Source organism: Excalfactoria chinensis, chromosome 11 (assembly GCF_039878825.1).
Source record: "Excalfactoria chinensis isolate bCotChi1 chromosome 11, bCotChi1.hap2, whole genome shotgun sequence".
NCBI lineage: Eukaryota > Metazoa > Chordata > Aves > Galliformes > Phasianidae > Excalfactoria > Excalfactoria chinensis.
This window is the reverse complement of record NC_092835.1, coordinates 17179694-17205010: the sequence shown is the minus strand read 5'-3', so window position 1 is coordinate 17205010 and position 25317 is coordinate 17179694. Positions and strand designations below refer to the sequence as shown.

Genomic DNA, 25317 nt, shown 5'->3' with positions numbered 1-25317 from the left:
CCATCCGCATCTCTCAGCCGTACAGATAATGATCTCTGACTTCAGCAACAAATAAGTTTGGAATATTGATTCACTTCTCCCCCAGTACCCACCAATTTAGATAAATCAATTTGCCAACAAATGACAGGCACTTCTCCCTGCTCCCCCTCAATTTAGATAAATCAATTTGCTAACAAGCAGCAGTCATCTTCATTTAATAAAACACCGAAGATGACTTTGACAAACGCGTTCAGGTTTCCTACAGAAGAAAAAACATCCTTTAAAAGGGACCACCAAGTGTGGTGCAGCAGTTGCCTTCAAATAGGATTGTATTATAGGTAAAATTCCACAACCCCCCCCTCGCCAGAAGATACCAAGAACCTGATAGAACACAGTGGAAGAATTAGCTCCATCTCTCTGCTCAGCCTAAACGAGAACATTCCTCTGCTCTGCATTCAGTGATTCAGCTCAGCTCTGACAACACCTAGAACTCCAGAGCTGGCAGGCAAGCTTGCATAAGATCCATCAAAACTGAAATAAGATTTATAATCAACATAATGGAGCGTATAAAGTGACTTTAAAGACTGAAGAAATCACACACACGGTTCTTAAGGTTTCCAACAGGAAAACAGGGGCAGCCACGCTTTCCCTTCTATTTCTAATCTGCCACCTCATGTGCTTTCAAGCAACGTTTTTATACTGCAATATTGTGAAAAGTAAATATTTCAAAGATCTGCTTAAATGCAATTACAGGCATTTACATTTCCCTGTAATTCAGTACAGCCACATTAAATCATGCCTCCAACAAATCTGACATAGTCCTTCAGACAGGCTCCTCCAACGCAGCCCCCATTTTAATGGCCATTCGCTTCCAAACTCACATCTCCCGAAGCACATCTTGATGTTCGCAGCCAACGCTTCAGTCTAGAGCTCAAATCAAATGAGACAATGCTGGCCTGCATTTCAGCAGGCATTTCTACTTTAAAGATGGCCCCTGTCCCCCAGTATCTACCAACTGTATGAAAATCAAGGTACCAGAGAAGTACATCTCGTATCATCTCCTACCTCTAGGATATGGTGCAGTATTGGCCAGCTCCCTCACCTGGGGTTCTCCCTTACTTCCAAAGCAGGGAGGCAGTGAGAAACGTCAGCATCCATAGCTGCAATCAGAACCAGCTAGCACAAAGTCTCACGACAAACCCGATAACCAGGCTGAAGACAACCAGCTGGAACCCTTGTCAGTGCAGCAGAGAAATAAGGCACACAGCTTTTCTTTGTTTAATAACACCAGTCACTGAAGGCAAGCGCTTTGAATGAAAGCATTTGGATAAGGATTAATAAAAGACTTTGCAGTCTAAACTGCAGTGTGGCTTCCTACCGGAGGGGCTGTCACAGCCAGGAGGAACTGAAGATCCTTTGGACAGCCCTTGCTGTGCAAGCAGGTTCCTGTCTGCCAAGATGGGCAACAAGGCCAGGGAGCTCTACAAACAACTTCTGTCACCGATGTCTCTTTCAAACAGCAAACTGCAAAGGAAATGAGTTAAGAAAGCGAGCAGCTGACACACCTTGCTCAGCAGGCCTCCATCTCTTTCATTCACTGACGATAGGTCCACAAGGCAGGTTCTCCCTCCTGCACTTTGTCATTGCCTTCCACATTCAGGTAGAGCAACGAACAGCGAAAGAACTAAAACAGAATATAGTTTATTTTTTTTCCGCATACATTTTGCTTTCCTTCCATTTAGATAAGCTCTTTCAACAGATTCATGGGCCAAACAAATATGCAACAGCCACATAAACCAATATATCCCATAATGTACATGAAGAAAATATTTACATTTACATTCACACCCTTCAAAACAAAAGCACACGTTGATGAGTAACAAAAGAAACATCTTCCTTGCCATATCATCACCATGGGGGCTTGCATACACGCAAGCAAAAATGTACTGTGTGCGTACAAGAAAGGCAGCACACAACTGGCAACCTATTTGCACACATACTTACACCTCAGAGCTTCTTTAAAAGAGAATTCAGAGCAAGGAAAGGCCTCTCCTTGCCGATGGGGAAAATGCCTTGCGTTTAAATGTCTCATGCAGGTTCTTCTTATTTAAGTCCCTATATCCACCAGCTAATGCTTTCAGCAGACTCCATTGTTCAGACTTGCATTCAGCTCTGGACCCCCACAAGCGGCACAGGAGGGCTCAACAGCAATCCAAATCACTCCCCAAAGAGCAAGAAATGAGCAGCCACAGGCTGAATGCATCGCTGGCATAAACAGCCCCGCTTGATCTTTGTCAGGTGAACGCAAGGCAAACAACTGGAGCTGAGGATATCCATATGGCATTCATGCAAAGGGTTTCACGAATGAGATGGAGAAACCATTACCAGGCTTCTGGGAGGAAATTTTAATCTCCCTGTTTTCAAAGCACTAAAAGAAATAAGAGACAGATATTCAAAGGCTGCAGCTGAAATGGAAGCTCTTGCTTAAAACTAAGAAACAAAAGCATTTCATACCACCCAAAATGGTAAGATAGGTTAACGTAGGATTTCCTCCGCTTCACCATTAAGAATTAACCAGCTGAAAATCATCTGTGAATTAAACATGCTGAAAGATGGGTTTTAGGAACAGTAACAGGAGGCGGTAAGGCTCTGAGGCTTCAGCTTGCTGGTCAACCTTCATTCATTGCATCCTAAAGCATCCAGTTACAGCGCTCCAAAATCAAGGTGTGGGGTTTCTTCTTAACTTTTCCCACTTTCTACATAAGGAACACGAAGCCCTCCTTGTTAAATCCCAAGTTGTGCTTTTAATAAACCATAATTCTGCTAAATATTCTACTTTTACCAGCAGTAATTTGATAGATCAGCTTCAATTAAGATGAATAGACACCAATTAGTACCATTTTAATAAGCTATCGGATTTCATACTATAAATCTCATTGCGTTTTGCAGAAATTAAATTGGAAAGCCAGTGGCAAAAACACACACAATCTGTGCACATCCAAATAAATCCACATAAGATCAGTGAAAATATCTGGCAAGCCTCAATGCAACTCAACTGAAAAGGAAAACCAACACATTTGGTTGGTAAGGGATCCAATCTGTTTAACCTCCATGCAATGCTGGCTTAGAACAGAAGATCCAGACATTCAGAACAAAACAATGGAGCTCGCAGCTGATCAGTGGACATAGATATTGGGTCTCCATTGGAAACAAGCAGCAGCAGAGCTGCAAAACTAAACTTGCTTCAAGTTTTTGTGCGCACTGATTGAATCTACGTTCTACGTATCTACCAGTCTATGTTTCTTCCCCCCACCATCTTCCCTGTGTGAAAATTGAGGCTCCTACAGAAGAGAGCTGGTAACCAGTTTATCCTCAAACAGGTCAAATTAAAAAAGAAAGAGGCCAGCATAAAGGCAGCCAGGACATTGAGATGCTTCATCAGCCATCACCCAAAACCCAATCAGCCAAAGGGACTGACAGCACTGACCAACGCGGAAGCCATCAGCCCCTCTCTTCAAAGGTTAATGCATTCTTCCTATGCATTCTTACACGTTCCAAAAGTCACAAGTGAAATTAAGTGTCACTTCTCAAAGACATTTTTGGTCTAGAGACAGCCAGGACAATGCGGGGCTCTCGTAATTAAGAAGACAAACGTCATTCCTAACTTTGAAACTGCTGCCATTGAGACAACAACAACAAAAGAAGAGTTTCCAAATCAGATCTTTTCCTTAACAGAAGGAGCAGCTGCTGCCAAAGGATTTCTCCCATCACCTTCTGACAGCTGCCAACAGAACAGGTCCAGAGCAAATGGGGCACTGGGATGTGCATGATTTGGATTTCTTACGTTTTAGGGATCTGGCTTCTCATTCTGTAGTTATTCAAAATGCTTTGTCTTAAAAACTAAGGAAGGACGTGAGGCAGAATGCCATGAGGAAAGGATTTTCAAGCCTGAAAAACACCTCGTAAGCAGAGCTCAGATTTTACTTTACATCAGACTGACGTTAGGAGAAAAACTCACATAATTCACCTGCTGGTTGGGATGCTTCTTCTACCTGGGCCTCCACAGCAGAATACCACAATGCAAGAACATCTGTGCACTCGAAACCTCATTTGCCCCTGCTTTAAGAGAAACCTTTTCATATGCTTCAGCTCAGTGCAAGTTTCAGATGCATAAATCACCTCTGAAACAGCAGCAGAGACACAAAGGTGTCTTTGGTGGACAATACCTTTATTCTGCTTTGACTCAGGTAAGGGAGGCTGTAACAGGCGGATCTTGTCAGTCATTCTTCTACAGTGTTTCTTTCCTGCTTTTTTCTCTCTCATTCTCAGTGAGATCCCAAATCCTGGTCCGAGGGAGGAAGAATGATTCAGCTCATGACAGAGCAAGCTCATTTGAATAAATGAAAGGGGACAATGACCAACCCCCGAAGCTTCTGTTTGCATGGCTTCTCTGCTTCTACCTACATGCAGCTGTAAAAAAGAACCCCATGGCTTTTAGAAAACGCTATCAGTTCGTCAGAGCTGAGCCACCAACTCACTCACCTGGCAAACCCTTAAATAAAAAATGAACTGGTAAATGCATGAAATTCTGCCCCAATCAACGCGGCAAAAAAAAAAAGCTTATTAAATGTGCAACACCTCCAGACAAAACAGTTTTTCAGCAGCACTTTTAATCCTTACCAGTAATCAATTATCCTTCAAGCTCCTATATTACATAATTAGAAGCGCTTCCAGAAGGTGACTGGTAATTAATCAGGAGACTATTTTCCTTCTGGCTCCACATTTCCGACTTTCTTCTACGAGATCCTGCACATATCAGCAGTAAATCATTTTTCCTTCCAAACATCATTTCTCCCTCCAAGCAAGTTTTCCCCATGTAAACTACAAACTTAAAACTAAATGTTAATATACGAGCTAGGCTTCAAAAATTCAGCTCTCAAAGGAGCAATATGGAAAAATACAATTGGACTCCCTTAAAGGAGCAGTCAGTCAGCAATTTCATCAGGTTTTATCTCTGAGGAGAAGAAAATGAAATCTTAACCCAAAGAAAGTATCACATTCCTTCTGCTTAGCACTCCTCCTAAGCACTTCTTGGAACGCAGAGCCCTACGTGACCACGCTTTTAGCCTGAAGAATATTTGCAGTTCCTCCTTAATAGCAATTCAATCAAGGAGTCCCAAATCAGGTTAAGGAGAAGATACCCATAAAAAAAAAACAATAAAGTTAAAACACTCCATCCATTGATGGGACAGGGAGACAAAGCCATACAATCACCTGTCCTAGGTCATATAGCATGATCCTTGCATTCACGTTTTGAGTTAAAGAGAATCTTTCCCAGGACACCTCTGCTACTGCATAGAGGCAGTTGTTTTCAACCCAGCCCCTGCAAGCCAGTTGGCCATTCCCAAGACACTCATCCCTCCAGTTGCATCCCAGGCTCGCATACTGCCAGGCCCCAGCATCAACTTTTGGCTCCCACAAACCCCATAAGAAAAGGCAGCGGTGTCAGAACTCCTACATTTAGCACAGCAGAAGAAGGATAATGTCACAAAACAAAGACCACCACAGTCTGGCTGAAAGAAACAGGTAAGGCACCACACCACCTATCACCATGAAGGCAACATCACTGATCCAGGTGGTACACAAGGAAATCTGAGCAGATAACTGTGGCAGAAGAAACAGTTTGTCCACTCCAATCACTGCCTCAGCTTCCCACAGCTGAGATTAAGCCAGGGGTTTCTACAGGCCAGTCCACCACAATTAGGGTTGACAGCTCAAAACATCCTCCTGATGCTGTGACTGTAAAACTTAGGCATGGCATCAATATTACAACGTTTTTAACTTCTACCTGCCTGAGAAACAAGGTATGGCAGCAATTTGCTCGATTCAAGGGTTATTTTATAGTGAAGTATTGCCAGTCATTTGCTGCTGCTTAGCTTGCACGAGCAAGTGGAGCTGTCTCTTTGCAATGGCTGTGTTCAAATCCCACAAGAACTCCAACAGTTTGCCCTGGAGGAGACTCTCCATAGGCACAAACTGCAAAACTTGCTTGGGAGAATCCGAGTCTAGCAAAGAACTCATCAGCTTATGCAGATGCTGCAGGTACTCAATAACAGGATTTGGGACACCCTGGTAACCAACACACAGCAAAACAGCACAGGCCTTCAGAGGCTCGTGGGAAGTCGGACAAGCAAACGTGATGCACCTGAAACAGCAGTGCAGTACAAACACCAGGCCAGCTGTGAAACGTGTAAAACAAGAAAGAATAGGCAGAATCAATGCATCTCCCATTGTAAGCTGATCCAGGGAATGCAGAACACACCCCAAAAGCTGCTGTTGGTATTTTGGTTCTCCATCATAAAGCAAAGAGAAGCTAAAAGTCAGCAGCGTGGCCAAGTTCAGGCACTTTATTTCCATACTGGGCTGGCTTTCAGTATCATAAAGGGGTGGGAAGTCCACCACAAGGCACTTGAATTTGTCCCCACATTTTCCATTCAGGACCTCCCGATAAGACTGGGAAAGATCAGACACTTCTGCCAGTATCTGCTCCCCAGGAAGAACCTCACAGGAGTGACAAAGCTGCAGCAGCTCTTTGCTTTTTTGCCTCCCCACCAGCTCATTCATAGCTTCATTAAGGTTTTCCAAGACTTGAGCATCACAAAATGGAGAACATTTCACTGCTGGTAGCCTCTTTCCTTCCAAAACGTACCACAAGTTACACTTAAGGCTAGAAGACAATCCTTCCAGAATACACGTTTTGCCAGCGTTATTTATACTGTGCTCTTCAGCCACATGATCTAAAAAGCCCTTTGCCACTTTATCATTCCACGTAAGGGTTTCCAGCATCTTTCTTTCATTGTACGTACTAAAATATTTGTTCCTTTGCCCAAACCACTTTGCATTCATGCTGCAACCAGCCTGAGACTTCTTGACAAGCCAGCTATTTCTAGCAATGGGTTTCATACAAAACCTTTGCATGAAGAACTCCACTGCACAGTCTCTTAACTTGTTCAGTTTCACCTGCTCCGCTTCCTGCATGTGCTCAAAGAGATAGATGTTCTCACAGATAGTCTCTACCTGGCACCTGTGGAAGAACATGCAACACTCTTCATGTACTTTAAGAAAAGATTCTGGGATCACATGCTGGGGGAAAAGAGCTTTGTTGACCATATCTGTCCCAAAGTTCTGCATCATCTTAGAGAGCAGCAGATGAATGCTCTCTCTGCCCATGTAACGAAGACAAATTACATAGGCCTCTGAGTTTCCAGCTTTGCTAGTGGCTGGCTTGAAGACATGGACCTCCTCAAAACAGCAGTTGAGCAGAAAGAGAAGATTGGTGGAACAGTGCTCAAACAGGGTAAACATCTTCAAAACAAAGGATCCTCCTACACCCAGGATCATTAAAGCAGTGACTGCTTCACAGTAATGGAGGGGTGAGACGAGAGCTTCCTGTTCACCTGGATTTCCTTGGCAATCAAAACTGCCATCAGCAGTTACTAAGTGAACTGTGGCCATATTACTTACAAAGCTCTTAAGTCCTGTCAGGTGTTTCAATGACATCACATCGCCGGTATTGTCTGGGCCAAAGTGCCACCAAGGCAGCGTATTTGCTATAAGACGATCATCCATAATCATCATCAGGGTGTCGTTTGCTTCATGATATGGGTTTAGAGTATTAGCCACCCAATTCCAGTCACAGTGGATGTGGTGGGATTTCAAGTAGTGATTGAGGCTGGCTATAAAAGCTCCCGGTGCTTCACAGAGGTGAACAGAATTCAGCTGTCCCTCCTGAAGAGCTTCTGCAGGGAGAAGAGGAAAACTGCACAGCATCTCATGAAACTTGCACCAAGCCTGGGTGCACAGCTCCGCATTCACAGATCTCTTCACATGAGGAATTATTTTCCCTGCTTTATTGGTAAACGAAGTGTGCTGATGCCATTCGCTAAGATTCTTATCACTAAGCTGGTTCTTCACTTCGTTCATCGAGTTCTTCAGATCAAGGAGCGAGTTGAATTCCTTGTGGTCACACGTGAAGGCATCGCTGGGATCCGGGAGCTGCCACTCATTATTAAGCGGCTTAGTGTAAGAAAACTTCTTTGCAAAGAGCTTCTCAATTTCAGATAGAATTTCAGGGTCGAACTTCTCAAGATTTGCAGCCTGGTCAGCATAAGGCTTCTTACATGTGCTCATTCTTGGACTGATTGACAACCTGAAAGACAGAAAAAGAGAAACAATTCCAATCATATAAACAAAGGGTTTTTTTTAGTGTTTTTTGTTTGTTTTAGGAAAAAAAGGATACTCTTGCTTGACTTCAATATTCTGGAATGGAAAGGAAAATACTTCACAGAAGCACACATCAGTGAGAAAAATAAAACCAACAAGGGCTATACGGAATAAGGCCATCTGTAAATGAAAAGGCTCATCAGTTCCATTACTCTTCACACAGGAAGAAGGGCTGGCTGCTACTTGAGCTCTTCACTGATGTCGTGGGTTAACCTAACTCTGAATACTCTACTCACTACACAGGTATTTATATTTAAGAGTTTAGACCTCTGGCTCAAAACAGAACGTGCCAAGAGCCATACAAATTAACCAGATGGACCCACAGTAGCAATTGGATGGAACAATGTAATGGGAAAAGGTGTTTCACCAGATGTGTTATGACAAAGGACTGGAACATTAGAAAGGTGTTACAAAAGGAAGGGAAAAAGATTGCTTACCCATATCAGAAGATTCCAGGTTTGCTCTACCAGGGAAGGATCTCCAGGAGACCCTTCCCCAGCAGCAGTCAACCCTCAAATAGGGTCTAAGAGAAATGCACTTTCTTTGTTACAAGCCTGCATTGTTTTGACCAGGCTCCTGCAAGTTCTTACAGTGTGCTTTCCCTACTGGAACGAGTGTGATCAATCTGAAGGGAGAAAACATTCCCCTGCATCTGTGGTCAGTGCTAACTCGTGCTTGATGTTGAAGAAGAAAGCAGTGCGAAGTTGTGCTCTAAATGGATCAAGGCTCCGTGAGCACACTTGCACAGAGCTAGCAAGTCTTCTGCCATCTGCTCCAGTACACAGAACAAAGCAGGCAAGAAGAATTTGGGCTCATAAACCAGAAATCAGCCAGTCAGTCTAAAAACTAAGATTTCTCATTTAAGCAGCATCAATTAATCAGCATTAATACAGGACACAGGAAATCCCACAGCATATGATTTTAATCATCCTCAAATCCACTTCATTACCCCAGGAGCAAAACACAACAAAAAACAGTGGTAGAGAGTCACAAAACAGTTTAATAAGAAAAAATACTAGATAAAAATTAAAAGGGCTAACAAATTTACAGAGCAAACAGAAAGAAGAATAGCTAAAACCACTCCCACCCAAATAACCACCACAGGCCAACCCAGCTGCACATCATAATGATCAGCTTGCTATAGGCAGCACGTGGTGAAGCACTGAGGAAATGTTTCCACTCATTTCCCCACCTCGGTTGCTTTCCAATAGGCATAAAACACACCTAGTTTCACTTTTGCTCATGAAGCTTTGGTTTTATCTTCAGCAGCACCACAGTGCACGCTGGGGAGAAAAGGTCATATGAATCAAGGAACTGAGTTAGAAACCACTCTTAAAGGCCAGCCGGCCCCACTCCCTGTAACAAACAGGGGCACCTACAGCACCACCAGGTGCTCAGAGAATCATCCAGCCCAACCTTGGGTGCCTGCAGGGGCTGGGCACCACCACCTCCCAGGACAGGCTGTGCCACTGCTTCATCATCTTTATTGTGAAAAGCTTTTTCCTTATAACCAGTTCAAATCTCATCCTTTCTAGTCTGAAGGCTTTACAGACCTCAGTATGGGTAAGCACTGCACACCAAACTAGCTGCACTCCATCTTTACCACAAACGTTGTCATAACCTTTTAATTAAGGCTGAAACCATCAAATTCCAACTCAAGCTTGGCAAGGCCCTAGGAGGCCAGCTGCCATTGCTTGAGCTAGCCTGGCCTTGATTCCAGCCTGCTGCAGAGCTCAGGGCTAGGAAAGTCACTAAGCCACCCATCCCAGCGACAGCATCCAGGTGCTCCTCGTTTGGGCAGCCTCCCTCTCCCAAGCAGCCACATCCCAGAGCTGAACGCCAGCTCTCCCCTCCCCGCTCGCTCACGGACCGCCTCCCCCCGCACGGCGCGGCCTAGCCGCATCCCGCCCATCCCCGGCCTCTCGCAGAGGCACCCCCCGTCGAGGTCGCATCCCGCGCGGGCAGGCCTCCACGCGAGGCCGAGGCTTCCTCGCGGCCTACCACAGGCCCCGCTCTTACCCCGGCGGCACAGCAGGAAGGCAGGCCCGGCGGCTGGGCGGGCTGCGAGCACCGCACCGCCCCTCTCGCTCCAGCGCCCGGCCCCACAGCTGAGCCGAGCGGCTCCTCTCCGCCTTATCTTTAGCGAGGATTGCGAGAGAGAGCCGAGCACACGGAGTAGGGAGAGCGGCTGCAGGCTTTCGGGCAGAAAGCCTCACTCATGTCTGGCTCATTTCTTCAGGGGAAGAGCCACCTCCCAGCTGTAACACAGCTCCAAAGGCTATCTCGTTATAGGAGGAAGTGATAAGTATTTATCAAAGTTATAAAGTTCAGGTGCTGAGCACTCCATGCAGGCTGCTCCCGGTGTGTTAAATAGCAAGGAGCTCTGCTATACACAGGTTAGGGAGTGCAGCACTTATTAGTTGGTTTGGGATCAAACAGCCAATGGCACAATGCGAGTTAGCAAAAATTCTTAAGCTTTGCTGTTAAGTTTGCTCCGCTTTCACGTGTTTCTCATTGATAAAGTGGGATCCTCCCCAATCCAGAACACACTTCAGCTCAAAAAGGCGGTGCTACAGGTACAAGGGATTCTACAGTTTGTATAATGCAAAGAAACTAGGCAAAAACAGCAACAGCAAACCCACAAATAAATAACACTTTGTTGTTGTTAAGAATATAGCTGTGAAATACAGGTTAATCTTTTCTCTTGCTCTGTGATAAATAATATATACTATAAGCATTGCAGTCAGAGAAATTACGAGTTCAACTCACAATGAAACATATAACCTCCCACCTCCCTTTAGAGCTAGTTGCTTTCTAAAGCAAAGGAATGCTACTGAGAAATAGAGCAGTAAGTGTATGCATTAAAAATATACATACAACTTATTAACACACCTTAATTTTTCATTCTCTTAAATCCCTAGAAATGAATTCATTCTTCAGATGGAATTAATGCATGTGGATAAAATCAACGTGGTAAATGCCACATAATAAAAATAGGCTGTTTTCTGCCTTCTTGAGGGGGGTCTTTAGGTAACAAAGAGCAACAGCTGGGGATGGAAGGTGCACAGATGCAGTGCCTCTACGGCAGTATAATTGGCTGAAAATCACTCTGCAGCATGTCTGGGTACTTAAGAAGGGGAAAGCAGAAGCAGGTTAAGGCAGAACAGTGGTGTGAGGGAGGGGGTGTTGCTGGGTCTTTAGGGCCTGTTGTAGTTGGTTAAGTTTTGCTGTGTAGAGAATGCTCTGGCGGTAACAACATGCTTTAATTTGAGAGAGCTTAGAGCTGCTGAGCCTCTCAGCAGGTGTGCTGTAGTTTCCAGTGCTTTGTTTTTTTTCTCTTTGTGCTTATGGTTAAGAACTGAAGATATGTTCTGACTTCTACTTTTTCTCTGATGCGAGCGTGGCAATGCTGTAGTATTCTGGTATTCCTTTTGTTTTTCCTTTCTAATTGAGTTGTAGTGGTTTAGTTTCTTATATCACTTGATTTTTTTTGAGTTGGCATTACTTCAGATGCTTAACTTCTTACTTTTGTTAACATGGTATTGACTTTCAAGTTCTGAAAATACCAGAAAGAGAATGAATATGGTTCTGTGTGGAAGGGGAACTTCTACCCCTTCTGCCCTGCTTGTAGCACACTTGTACTGTAATCTATTGAACTGAGGAGGGGAAAGTCTCGCTCTACAGGAAGGGACAAAGCATGCAGTGTCATTGAGATCTAGCTAAAGGCAGTGCAGGTGAGTAGCATGAATAAAAAAAAGTATGATGCTTTTTGGACCCTGTAACTAAACTGTTAGCTCTGTTGTGAGTAATACAACTCACTGTAAACTCAACTTCACTGTGAACTCAATCTTAAGCGTTTGGGGTTTTTTTTTGTGCTTGCCCTGTTATATTCTTTCAAGTTAAGGTAGAAATTCAAGTAAGCACTTCTCTTTTACTATTTGAAGTCTTCTTTTGTCAAAAGCTCCATGCAGGAATGCAGGACTTTTGTTCTGGGCCAGCCCTGCATCTGCAGAACTATCAGGTCAGACCCCAGAATGTGTATTTGTGGATCGATGTGTCTTGCTATCGCTTTGCATGTGCAAGGTGCTCACCATTTGGGGAGGCAGTGTGGCTTTCTTGAAGGCTGGCAAATAATGATCTTTATCTTGTTTGTGGAATATAGCCACCATGGGAGCTTTGGGTGTGCTCGGCTGTGACTTTCACTGGTGTTGGCCATGATGCTGTGCTGGGTGATTGCTGAGCTGATCTGCATGGAACCATGTTCATGCTGGCTAGGAAGGCTGGTTGTCCTTAACACAGTGCTTTCTTATGACTTTGATGCCAGGTCTTTAAAGGTTCTTCTTCTGATTCACAGTCTGAAGCCAGGCAGGTTTGCATTTTGCTTCCTTTGTCAAATGAGTTTTGGTCAGACTGCTGTTATGATGAAAGGAAAAAGTGTCCTTGTTTTACCTGTGGAGAAGTCATTTTCTTAACACGGAGAAGTGTGCCCAGAGCCAACAGCTGGCTGTGATGCCAGGATAAGAACTTTATTCACAGTTTGGGACAAGCTCTAAAATCTTATTAAATTCCAAAAAGAAGAAGAGGTGACATCTTAGAACTAACGTGGTTCATGAATAGTGTGCCTGCATTGCAGCTTGTGCAAGCCTTTACACAAACCTTCCTGAGGGACATGGCTTAGTGTGCACAGTGGGATGCACTGACAGTTAGACCAGATGATTTTAGTGGTCCTTTCTAACCTTAACGATTCTCTCTACCTTCTCTGCCCTTGCAGTGGGGTTGCTTGGAGCTGCATGTTTTGGGTACCTAGAAGCTTTTTTTCCTCCTAGTGCCTAGCTCAATTGCACACACGTCTCCCCTGTGCTCTGGTGCCTGCCTGAAGTTTCTCTCCCCTGCCTCCATGACAACATCTTCATGCTGCCATCAGGGCATTGCTCAGTTTGTGTTTTGCTCAGCTAACCGTGACGAGCTCTGTTAGCTCCTTGGTATCGTGTTCCCTTGGCCACCCCTTTCTTGTAATCAGTTGCCATCATCTCCTTCCTATAGGTATATGATAGGAGCACATGCACTGTTCTGGCTCTTCCAAGAGATTAAAGCCATCTCAAGGGGAATAACTTTCCTGCTAAATAATTTGCTTGTGTTTACCTTCCTTCTGGCCATCTGGGATAGCCAAGCATACAAACAGCTGAGTTTCCTAAGCAATGAGTTGACAAATTACTGTGAAAATCCTGGTTAGTTCTTGGAGGGCACTTAACTGATCCTTGAGCTGAGTTTGCAGGCTGTGCAGCTCAGCTTTTCCCCAGGAGCACGATGTGCAGCTCATGTGAGAAGACTGCACGATAATGTGATGCTGTGGTAGCGCGGGGAAGTGGGAGACGTACCCTAAAGCATTAATTAAATGTTGTGATGAAACACTTGGAGAAACACTTCACAACGCTTCTCCAGATAGAAATTTGCTGCAGGAAGGCAGAGCGTTGTTAGGAAGTTATTGCAGGTGATTGTATCTGCATCCTGGAGCTGTGGAAGCTCTGCCTGCAGAGAAATGAGGCTTGAATAGCACCCAAGTCAATCAGATCTGGATTGCAGATATGATTTTCTGTAGACACACACATAGAGTGATGGAGGGCTGAGATTCAGAAAGAAAGACTTTAAATACTCTTCCTTAAGAACTACACAAGCTATTCACTAACTTCAGATGGATCTTCTTTGGAGTATTTGTATAGGAGCACAAGTTTAATTAGTTTTATTCCTCTCTGGGGTGTTACTGGAATGAACGCCCTCAGTGCTGAAATGAATCCTTTCTAGCAGGGCGAGCCTTTATCTTGTAGTTGTCCAATCCATGCACCACTGCAACGTGAACCTCAGTCGTTTTTATTAACTAACAGGTGCTGCAGAAAGATAGATAAAATGGTCCCGGCTGGTAATCCTGTTTTCCATGTAAATCTGAACTAGGGAGGAGATTGTCCTAGACAAGAACAAATTGGGAAGAGCTTTCGGGCCGCCTGATCTCTTGTCTGCTTTGCAAAAAGATCAGATTAATGAATGTAATCAGATTAAGGCTAAACAAGGGAACGTATCTGGGGGGCATCACAACTCTGATACTGAAGAACTGTATGGAAAACGAATGCTGAGGGCCCGGATTTGCTCTACTTGTTAGTTTAGCAGGAAGAGAGAACTGCTTTCAGGGATGTGCTGAGTGCCACTGAGAGGAGCATGGGCTCCGGGGGGCACTGAGATCAGAGGGAGGAGGCTGCAGGCTTCAGGCAGGTGGCAGTGACCAGGGCATACAGGCTCACCATTCTGCATGGTGAGTGGTTCAGGGCCTCTCTGGGCACGGTATAGGGTAGCAATTAAATGAATGGAGAACTGCAGGGAGCTAGCAGGGCAAGCATGAATGAATGGGAAGATGACGTGAGACGTGGAAGCATCTCGTTGCAGGGCTGGGTGGCACGGGTTGGCCTGCAGACTCTGCAGGTTGACGCAAGCGCGTGCATGTTGGTTGATGCAGCTTTGCTGTCAGCTGCTCTGAGAGGTTGTTGAAAAGTCACACGTGAACTTTCCATAGGCTCCATCTGCATGATAAAAGCATGTGTGGGGCTTTCCGCCCAGCTCTGGAGCTGCCTTGTCGTGGAGTGAGAACAGAAAAGCTGCTGTCCCGACGTGCCCCTGCTCTCCAGGGATTAGGGACAGCAGAGCCCAGCCGGGGCCGGCGGCAGCTCTGTGGGCACCTACCTGCTCTTGGGTTCTGCTCCTGGGCTGGCCAAAAGACCTGTGGCTCCACTTCCAGCTGCCGTCCCCTTCTTGGGCTGAGCAGGAGAAGGATGGCCTATGCAGAAGAGGACAGGTAAGGCGCTTGCAATAGGGAATACAACCAATGTTAGAGATGGAAGGGAATGGGGAAATGCAGTGCAGTGTTTTCTTCTTGTCTTTTACTGGGTACTCAATAAATGTCAGGCAGAGGCTGCTCACAAGTAAATGTCTTATTAGTGAAGAGGGGCCTGGCCATCTGCCCGCATCAGGTGCTGCTATTTTGAAATACAGCAGTAAGCAGCTGACCTTGGGGAGGCTGTGGGCCAGGAGATGGATGTAAGCTGCACACACACGTGTGACCCTCTGAAACATAATCCATCTATTTGTTGTGAGAAGTCCGTGTTTCATGTGGATTTGCTTTCAACCAGGCCAGAAGTAGAACGAGGACCTCTTTTCATGCCACAAAAGATGTCATCAGTGTCAGTCCTGCGCTCTGCAGCAGATGCGTTCCTCTAGTGGATGACAGCCCTCACAATGAAGGGGATTGTGCTTTCAGCTGATCCTGTGATTTAATCCAAAGCGATGCTACCCAGTACTATTATTAGGCAGGCATTGTGTGAGAAGGAATAGCTATAGGGGGCTTGTGCTAGTTCAGGCTGTCAAGGAGCTTGCCCAGATCTCATGCACATCCAGGGCTGCGTTTGCTGGGTCACATTGATGGGGACTGTGTAGAAGCTTGCAGTGGGCACAGCAAATGAATCTGAGTATCGTGGTGCTTTGCATCTTCAGAACACTATGGATAGGAAATGTTCTAACACTCTGCTTGGAAAGGTCCCTCTGAAACTCTGTATGGTTTAGTCAGTCCCACTGTCTTCAGCAGTCAATGAATTGGATTCAATCCATCCCCAAATTTCTGGAGCCTAAGGGGGTAATGCCTGAATTTTAATGTTATTTTCTTTGGATTTGGGCTGGCTGTGGAATGAAAGAGCAGATGCTGGTGACCTCGTTATTTTTTCTCATGCCTGCCGCAGGTACATCATCCATTTGGGTGTCGTGTTTAAGTTCTCTTTGTTCCCTCTAAATAAGGCTTTCAATTATTCAGCAGTTTTGCTAAGTGTTTCAGTTACCCAACAGAGGAATATTTGGGGATTTTATGTGCAAAGTACTCTTGATTTTTTGCCTGGGACAGCTGTTGTTGGGCAAGGGATAATAATACTGTCAGTCAAGCGTAGGCTTCAGTAACCTCATTTTCAAACCTTCTGCTTATTTCAACAGTTTATGGTGCGCTTGGAAAATTCAACATGTTATGGTGAATGAAGTCTGTCTTGTTTGCAGACTTCTCCTTTGAAAAGTGTCTCAGCTAAATGACTTGAACTCTGGACTGCGGAAGGCATTTCTTCCCATAGGGTCACAAACCTGTAACACACTGGGGTGTTTCTGATCCCGTTCCCCTTGCTAGACAGAGCAGCTTTCTATGTGCACAGCCTGCTGCTCGCAGCCGTGTTGGTTCATGCCAGCTCCAAGTACACAGCCAGCACTGCCCACTCATTGGTGGCAATGACCAAATAGCTATCAGGAAATGCTAGCAGCAACCTTGCGTTTGAAGGGACTCTCCAATCAACCTTGGTATTGACTTTCAGAAAGCATCTCTGTTGTCCTATTGGAAGAAGGATTATGGGATTCTTCTTCTATTGATCGAGTTTCAAAACTGTGATTAACGTGTTTGAAGAATACCGGACTGTCAGACCTGAGTGTTGAAGTTGTCTCTCTTCTGAAAAGACAAGTTCAAAGCAGGCAAAGTAATATGGGCATTGGATAAGATCTATTTTTGGCAGAGTAAGAGAACGTACCTGTTTAAAACAGAAAGAAAAGGAACTAAAGTCACGGGTTTAATTTCTAGTTTCATATAGAAGTGTTATTGAACCTCTTGCCCAGGACTGGACTGTGAGTGTAACCCCACTTACCCACCACGTGTGGGAGGAGAGGAAGAGCAAGGCATCCGCATTTAGCATCCCTACCGAAACCACAAGGTGTGGATGTCTGCGGGGTGCTCCTGGTTCTGGAAGGAAGCCCTGGGAGCTGATGAGGCTGGGTTCCCCATCTCTGCTGATGCTGCTTGCCCCTGCACCTTTCTCCTTTGTTCTTCCCCAACCCGGGTTGATATCCTCACACACACGGCTTGCAGTTTTTCAGACTGACTGTGCTTTTCCATCCCTTCGCATCTCATGCACATCAGAAGCATGAACTGTTATGCCTTGTGACATCTGGGTGATATAGGTATCATTAGCCAGTTTCCACTATAAAATAAGTCTGGCAGAGAGGATTCAAATAACTTGCCTGTGGCCAGGGGTAAAATGAGATTAGAAGTGATTGCTATAGAGAAACATCTTCTGTAATAGCAGTGAAGTTCCTACCGTTTTAGTCTTAATAAATCTTTCTTTTTTCCTCTGCGCCTTTTCAGGACTGTTCTCTTGTGATGTTTATTCTTTGGATGGGGTTACAGGTTCACTGACCTCTTCTCCTCCTGCAGAAACAGCTATGAGGTGTACAAGGAAACAGCGGACTGGTTGCGTGCCCGCACTGCTCAGTGCCCAAAAATTGCCATCATCTGCGGATCTGGGCTGGGAGACCTGGCAGATATGCTGGAGCACAAGACGGTCCTTCCCTATGAGGAGATCCCCCACTTCCCACGGAGCACAGGTTAGCACAGCAGTGATAGGGATGTGTGTAACACCCACCAAGATTGCCCTGGCTTTGGGCACAGGGTCCTTCAATGGCAAAATGTGCATTCACAAGGCTGCATCTCAGTGACATCCATGGGGCTTAGATCCACGCCACACATTGTGCTACCCGTGTGGTAGCTGTAACCTAACAACTCTGCTGTTACCAGGGAAGAGTTTGAATTCATTGCAGAATCATAAAGGTTGGAAAGACCTCAGAACCCCAAATCCTACCCCAGCTCACCCCACTGTGCCCACTGCCTGCGTGCCTCAGTGCCACATCCCCACGGCTCTGGGGCACCTCCAGGGATGGGGGCTTCTCCCTGTCCTTGGGCAGCTGTACCACTGCATCACCGCTCTTGTGAGGAAGAAATTGTTCCCAATACCCAACCTGAACCTCCAGGTGAGGTTATCACTCTCATCCTATTGCTGTTACCTGACAGCAGAGGCTGATATCCCCTCCCCACAACCTTCTTTCAGGGGTTGCAGAGCCATGAGCTCCTCCACACTGACCCACCCTGTTCCCCCAGCCGCTCTCACAGCACTGTGCTCAGACCCCTCACAGCTCCATTCCTTTCTCTTAAAGCCTTGATGTCTCAATAAGGTTGAATTCATCATCACCCTGAGCCAGGTGAGGTTTGGGACATTAGGGAGAACTTGTTCATGGGGAGCAGATTGCTGAGGGTAGTGGATTCCCCATCCCTGAGGTGTGGTTGTAGCACTGAGGGATGCAGCTAAGTGATGGGGCCTGCAGATTGGGTTGCTGGATGGTTGGGCTTGTGATCTTGATGGCCCTTTCCAACCTAGATGATTCTATAAACAAAAGAAAAGCTGCCTTAGACAGAAGGAAACTCAAGAAATCGTAACATCCTGAACTGATGTTCCCCTGCAGGCTGTCAGTGCAAATTCATCTCTGGCTGCTTGTTCTTCACATCTCATGACCCTTCAGGGTCTAATGAGGAACTCTGTGTTCTTGGTCCACCCGACAGTGAGCAGAAATGCACATTTCAGGTGTGATGTACAGCCAGCTGGGAAATCCCTCTAAAATGAATGAGCCCCAGATGATGCTGCTGTTCCCTTACAGTGTCAGGGCACGTGGGCAGGCTGGTGTTTGGGGAGCTGAGCGGGCGGCCGTGTGTCTGCATGCAGGGACGCTTCCACTTCTACGAGGGATACTCCATCAGCACGGTGAGTTCTGAAGATCACTCACACACCAAAGAGGTCTCTACCAAGAGATGAAAGCAACGTGTGCTTTGGCACCTGAGCTGTGGCACTGAGCATACAAATAGGTTTCTCCTCATCCCCCTCCCTGCCCCAGAGTGAATTAGAATTAGGAATGCAAAGGGAAAGGCAGTCAGTCAGTTTGTGGATAGCTCTGCCACGCTCCTGGGGCAGAGTCATATATTGTCTAAGGCAGATTATTTTCATGGTTTAGCTCAGTCATTTTAATCACGGTTTGAATCTGCAACCACAAAAGTACGAGTGATAGAAATAATCTATTTTAATCTTCTTTTGTATTTGTATAGTTTCGGGGTGTTTTTTTTCCAATGGCTGGAATAAGTTGATGTACTTTCCCAGCTCACATATGTGAAAATACAAGTGATTACACTGTTCAGTGTTGTAGGAGTACCATCTACCATCCTACTTCCTTCCTGACTCCTAGAAGTTGAGCTTTCTCCATTTTACTTCCCCCGTTCCCACCAATTCCTTGACTTCAGACAAGGTTGCTGAACCAAACTGATGCGAATGAACTGAAATGAGGAAAGCAATCTCTGTGCTTCTGCAGGACGCATCGTTGCTGTAAGAAGCTCGTGGTTCAATTAAACTCCAGGTCTGTGTGCATAAGGAGTCCCTCCAATCATCGCAGTGCTTTCATCCCTGCAAGGCCTTGGCAGAGAGGAGAAAAAATGATCTGCATATTCTGTTTGTGCTGCATTTACTTAACCTTAGTGCAACCGTAATAAATGTGGGCTTGAATTTTAATGGAACTCTTTTCAAAATTAGGGTGTTTTTTTTTTTTTAATACGCTTAAAAACATTGGAATTATTTAAATGAGGAATTCAACATTGGGGGGGAAAAAAGGTTGTGTTGTCTGCTTGCAGGCTCCCAAAGGCCTTTCTGTGCATAGCACGAGCTGCCCACGATCTCCCCTTCTCCCCAGGAAGGCTGCTGCAGGCTGCTCCAAACCCTCTGTGCTGGCTGCCCATCCTTCATGCACTCCCAGTGCTCTCAGTCACAGTCATCACATCTTTTTTCTGCTGCTGTTATATTTAATTGAACAGGGACAATTGACCAGCTACGTAATGCCTCCTTCAGCTCTGTTTGCACTGCTGGTGCACTGTGATCTCGTCTTTCTTTCCATTCTTGCATCTTAATTTACCACCTATGCCAAGACGACGTGCCTGGAACACCCAACATCTAAGCTGAGATTGTGGCACTCATTGGTTGTGTCTCTTTGGTTTCTGCAGGTCACCTTTCCCATCAGGGTCTTCTTTCTCCTGGGGGTGGAGATCTTGATTGTCACCAATGCTGCTGGGGGGCTGAACCCCCACTTCCAGGTGGGGGACATCATGCTCATTCGAGATCACATCAGCATGTTTGGCATGGGAGGGCAGAACCCGCTGCGTGGACCCAATGACGAAAGGTAAGGCAGCTTCTCCTTCCTACCATGGGCAGTGTAAAAATTAATCATTAAAAAGAATGGTTGGTTGATGCAGATTTACTATTACTGCCTTAAAACAGCTCTGTAGAATGGCTTGTGTTGGATGGAACCTCAACTATCATCCATCCAGATCCAATCCCCTGCCATGGGCAGGGTTACCAACCACTTAAAGGCTGCCCAGAGCTCTGTCCAGCCTGGCCTTGGGTCAGACTTGGGGATCTGGGAGGTCTTTTCCAATCTTAATGATTCTATGAATCCAGGAGTGCTGCAATGGACACATCCATGGAGGACTTGGGCTGAGCACAGAAGGGAACATGAGATGTCAGTGAAGTCAAAAATAGGTAGGAGAGGTCCAGAGCAGGAAGGGGAAAGGCGGATTGTGACAAAAAGGAGATAACAGCAACAAGAAGGATCTCCTAACCAAGCAGGCAGGAGAGAAGCTGGATGACAGGCAGAGGTCTACGGACAGAGGATGGAATGGAGGTGGTGAAGGTGGTGGTAACTCTCTCATAAGCTTAGTTAACGGGTGTTGAATGTATTAGTGGCTTGGGGCCTTCAGCTTGCTGAAAGGGACACATTTGCAGGGCAGACACTTGGGATCCTTCCAAAAAGAAAGCTCTGGCAGAAAGCATGATGGTGTGCCTGGCTTCTAGTCGATGATGCCTTTCAAACCTTCATGGGTACTGGTGTGGCTGGAAAAGGAGGTCCAAAAGCAAAGAAGCCACACGGAGGAGTGTTAGAAGCTCTTTGGACCTGCAGAATCACTTAGGAAAGTGGGCAGAAGGTCTGACAAGACTTTGCATGCTGATTCATATGAGTTTCAGCTGAGCAAACTCTTTCTAACAGCCAGTCCCGCTCAGCCACTGGGAAGGATTTGTCTAAAATCTGGAGGCAGTGAAGTGATGTGGAAAAGGAATATAGGCAAGAATCTGCAGATTTGATTTAATAAATTAGAGATTGGCCTGAACGCGTTGCTGGGCATCCTTCAGGAAAGAAGTGATTTTTCGTGCTGATGAATACTTATTCCCTCAGACCAGACTGGGAAGTTGTTTGTAACGTTTTAGTGCTTATGAACATAAACTAAGCTGCTCCTGCTCTGAACATTCAATAGGAGGAACATGAAAGCCATTCAGGAGCTTTAAGAGCCTGAATGAGAGACCTGGCCCAGCACGCTGAGCTGAGCTGGGGAGTCTCCTTCTGCTGTCCTTGAGCCAGTAGAAGGATTTGCTCAGTCAGGAGCAGGACTGGGTTGGAGTCTTAAGACCCAAAACAAGCAAGAGACCCAGCCCTGAAGCACAACGCATCCATAACACCAAATACAGGAGCTAAACCTTCAGACAGATGTCATCTCTCTGTGCAGAAGGTTTTGAGGGATTCAGTCTAGCAGGACAGGACAGAAGCTTGTGCTGAAGAGCCTGGCATCCCCACCATTCCCCCTTTCTCCAGAGGCTGAGCATTGCAGGGCTCTGATGGAAGCAGCCGCTGCAATGTCAACATGGCTGTGCCTTTCTGTGCCTTGCAGGTTTGGTGTGAGGTTCCCATGCATGTCTGATGCCTATGACCAAGATCTGCTCAGCCTGACGAAGGAGAGTGCACAGGAGCTGGGCTTCCTGGGCTTCACCCGAGATGGGGTGTACTGCATGATGGGGGGTCCCTGCTACGAGACCATTGCTGAGTGCCGCCTGCTGCAGGCCCTGGGAGCGGATGCTGTGGGTGAGCTGCACGGACCAGGCTAGTGGGGTTTAACTGGGTGCTTAGCAGAGGGTTAAACAACTCATCCTGCACAAGGCTGAGCTTGTTGGGCTTCTAGGATGGATCTGCAGAATGGGTCTGTGTGCTTTTGGCTGTCTAAGAATGAGGAGCCAAGCATTTCCCATGCCCAGGTGGCTCCACTTCAATGGGACCTGATCGAAAGTAATGGTGCTTTTCAGGGCTCTTTAACATTCTGGAGCTCTTTTTGCTGTGCCCTCCCCTACAAAGCACACCTCCACAAGAGTTCGGGCTGTTTAGGGATGGCAACTGCAGTACCTCTCAGATCCCAAAGTCCAACACAGCCCACGTCCTTCAGTGCCACATCCCCACAGCTATGGGACACCCCCATGCGCAGTGACTCCCTTTTCTCTCTGGGGCACTTTGTGAGGTCTTTGTGAGCAATCATTCCTAATATCCAACCTCACCTGGAACAACCTCTTTTCAGAGAGCCTTTTTGCTGTGAATCCAGACCAACTCCACTCATCCTGCTCCTCTTCCCCCCCCCCAGGCATGAGCACCGTGCCAGAAGTGATCGTGGCCCGGCACTGTGGCCTGTGTGTCCTTGGGCTGTCCCTCATCACCAACACGGCAGTGATGAGCTATGGCAGCCAGGAGAAGGCCAGCCATGAGGACGTACTGCGTGTCTCAGCGTGCCAGGCCAAAGCCCTGCAGAAGTTGGTTGTGCACCTCATCGGCAAGCTTGGCCCCAACTCCCCCTGACCTCAACCATTTAACATCCAGATCTCAGCACGTGGATGCTAACGTGTGTCAAGGGAGAGCCCTTGCTGAGAAGGTCCCATTCTGGCGTTCCGGTTTGGAACAGATTGTTGGTGTCTCTTTCTGGTTGGAAATGGTCCCACTCTGATGTCCCAGCTGGGAGGAGATGGTTGAGCTTTGTCTCTGTGCTTTAGCTAGGTGGATGCTGAGGTTTGCTTTGAATCTTGTCACAATGATCCCCTTTTTGGCAGCCAGCTCCCTTGTAGGCCTAGGAAAGCCTTCAGCTGGCCTGTGGAAAGACTGAGCTTTCTATGGAGCTTTCCATGAAGAAATGGAGCCTAAGACACATCAGGAGCCACCATGCTCTCTTTACCAGCATGCTGACGGGCTACGAGCGAAGGGCAACCACTCCCTGTATCAATGCATTATTCATTATTCCCCAAAGGTCGGGCTGCGGCTGAGTGTGAAGCAGGAGCTGTAATTACCAGGTGACTTTTTACATCCATTTATCTCGGAGCTCTCCATTGAACCCACTGCTGTCAGAGCTGAGTGCTCTCCAGTGACACAGGCTGAACCCAGCTCTTCACAGAAAGCTTCCAATCTGCCTTCCTAAATTGAGTGGATCAATTGTGTGCCAGCTCGCTGTGTGGGCTTCATCCCACTGTGACATCCTTTGGCTTGGGCTGTGGAAGGCTGCTGTGGCTCAATGGGTTTGTCTGGGTGGGAATTTGGAGCCCCTCTGTGTTGGTGCCAAGGGACGATGCTGTGTTGGGAGTGATGCAGATGCTGACAGCAGCAGCATCATAGGGTGGTTTGAGTTGGGTTAAAGGCCGTCTGCTTGCCCTCCTTGCACTGAGCAGGGAGTCCCATGGCTCCATCAGTGCTCAGAGCTCCATTCCCCGACCTTGGCTGCCTGCAGGGATGGGGCACCACCAGCTCTCTGAGCAGCCAACTTTTCTCTCTCCTCCCTTCTCAGCCCCATCCCAGTCTGTGCTTGTTTTGCTACAGGGCAGAGGGAGGTCGTCTAATATCCCCCTGCCTGGAAAATGGTGCTTCACATTCATCTAATTAATACTTGGTAAATACAAAGCCTCTTGAGTGCGCGCAGAAGGCAGCTGTGCGGTTGGCCGTAGCTAAGGCTGGGATTTCAGGTGGCCTCGTTAATGAAGCAGCATCAGGCTGGGCTACAGTGTGCCTCCAAACAGCCCATCTTGGAGAGATGGGGGCCTGGGTTCCTCCAGCACCATCAGCCCTCCCTGAGGGGCAGGTGGTGGGCTCCAAAGGTGGCTGTGTCTCTGCCCATTGACCTGTACTGTCCATCTGGTTTTGGGCTGCTTTCAACCCAACCAGCTCTACTGCTGATGGGTTTCCAAAGGCACGGTGGCACCAGGGGGGGGGAAATAAAGCCGCAGTCCTGAAAATGGGGTTTTTGTCTTTGCTGTTCTGATGCTGGGGGTCAGCGAGGAACCCAGCAGGGCCTGAATGGGGTCTGTTTTGGGATGGGCAGGTGCCAAAAAAGCCTGTGCTTTGCCCTCCATTTATCTGAGCTCATCCCAAATCTCTGCCTTTGAATCAGGGCTTTCTGGGTTTTCCCCATGAGCTTCAGGTCTGCACTGTGAGGATTTGTTGCTCTTGGCCACATCTGTCAGGGATGAGACTTTGAAGGGAGAGGGAAGGAAAAGCAATGGGGCCAAACCATCCCTCTGAGCCCCCAGACTCACTCCCCAAAGCCTCAACCCCTCACTCTCCTTTGCATCCTATGAGCACCAGGGCTGCATCCCTGCCCCGTGCCGAGCGTCCCTGTGTTCCCATCATTAATTAATCACATCCATCAGCTGAGAGCTCTGGATGTGAATTATCCTTTTCCACCCCTGTAGCCATAGCAACGCTTCCCACCGGACAGCTGTGCCCGAAGCCCTGGGCTGCTGTGTGCTGGGCCGTGGGAATGGTCCCTGTGCAGGCTGGGGGGAGGGAGCAGAAATTGTCCTCCTGGGGGGGGGAAGGTGGCCCAGAACCAGGACAGTGATATGGGCAAGGGGTGACAATGCCTGGAGGGATGCAGTGATACAAGGAAGGGACAAAGGGATGGGAGGACGGGGGGATGTGGGGTGTATGGCAGGGGTCAAAGAGAGAGGCGACAGAGGGCAGGGGTAAGCGGTGTGGGATAGAGGACACTGGATAGGAGCAGCTGGTATAGGATGGGGGTAGGTGACACGGGACGGGGGAGAGAGACAGAGGACAAGAGTCGACATCGGGACAAGGGCAGATGTCACTGAGAAGGGAGAGGTGCCGCGGGGCAGGTGATGGGGTCGGGTTAGGAATCGGGACGGGTCGGCGGCATTGAGCAGGTGACGCGGGGCAAGGGAAGGTGACTCGGGCAGGTGGCGCTGGGTGAGAGTCCTCAGCACGGGGCGGGGGAGGTGACGGTGGGCGCGGGGCAGGGGCGGCTCGGGAGCC

General features: G+C 47.1%; 2 protein-coding genes across 7 annotated transcripts; one reads left to right on the top strand and one right to left on the bottom strand.

The window, feature by feature from the left end:
• Positions 1 to 1665: 1665 nt before the first annotated feature.
• Positions 1666 to 10413, bottom strand: CMTR2 (cap methyltransferase 2). The gene is made up of 2 exons (XM_072346811.1): positions 10282 to 10413; positions 1666 to 8188 (listed from the first exon to the last, which is right to left on the bottom strand). The coding sequence occupies exon 2, from the start codon at positions 8167 to 8169 to the stop codon at positions 5878 to 5880; it is 2292 nt and encodes a 763-aa protein (XP_072202912.1). The 5' UTR covers positions 8170 to 8188; positions 10282 to 10413; the 3' UTR covers positions 1666 to 5877.
• Positions 10414 to 11409: 996 nt separating this feature from the next.
• On the top strand, positions 11410 to 25284 carry PNP (purine nucleoside phosphorylase). 6 transcript variants are annotated; one of them, XM_072346599.1, is made up of 9 exons: positions 11410 to 11564; positions 11894 to 11996; positions 12224 to 12283; positions 14825 to 15103; positions 17540 to 17709; positions 18814 to 18917; positions 20198 to 20373; positions 21914 to 22104; positions 22652 to 25284. In XM_072346599.1, the coding sequence occupies exons 3-9, from the start codon at positions 12228 to 12230 to the stop codon at positions 22861 to 22863; spliced, it is 1188 nt and encodes a 395-aa protein (XP_072202700.1). In that variant the 5' UTR covers positions 11410 to 11564; positions 11894 to 11996; positions 12224 to 12227; the 3' UTR covers positions 22864 to 25284. The 6 variants fall into 6 exon arrangements, with proteins under 6 accessions (XP_072202700.1, XP_072202698.1, XP_072202703.1 ...); XM_072346597.1 differs by having other exon boundaries at positions 11817 to 11996; XM_072346602.1 differs by lacking the exon at positions 11894 to 11996.
• Positions 25285 to 25317: the final 33 nt, after the last annotated feature.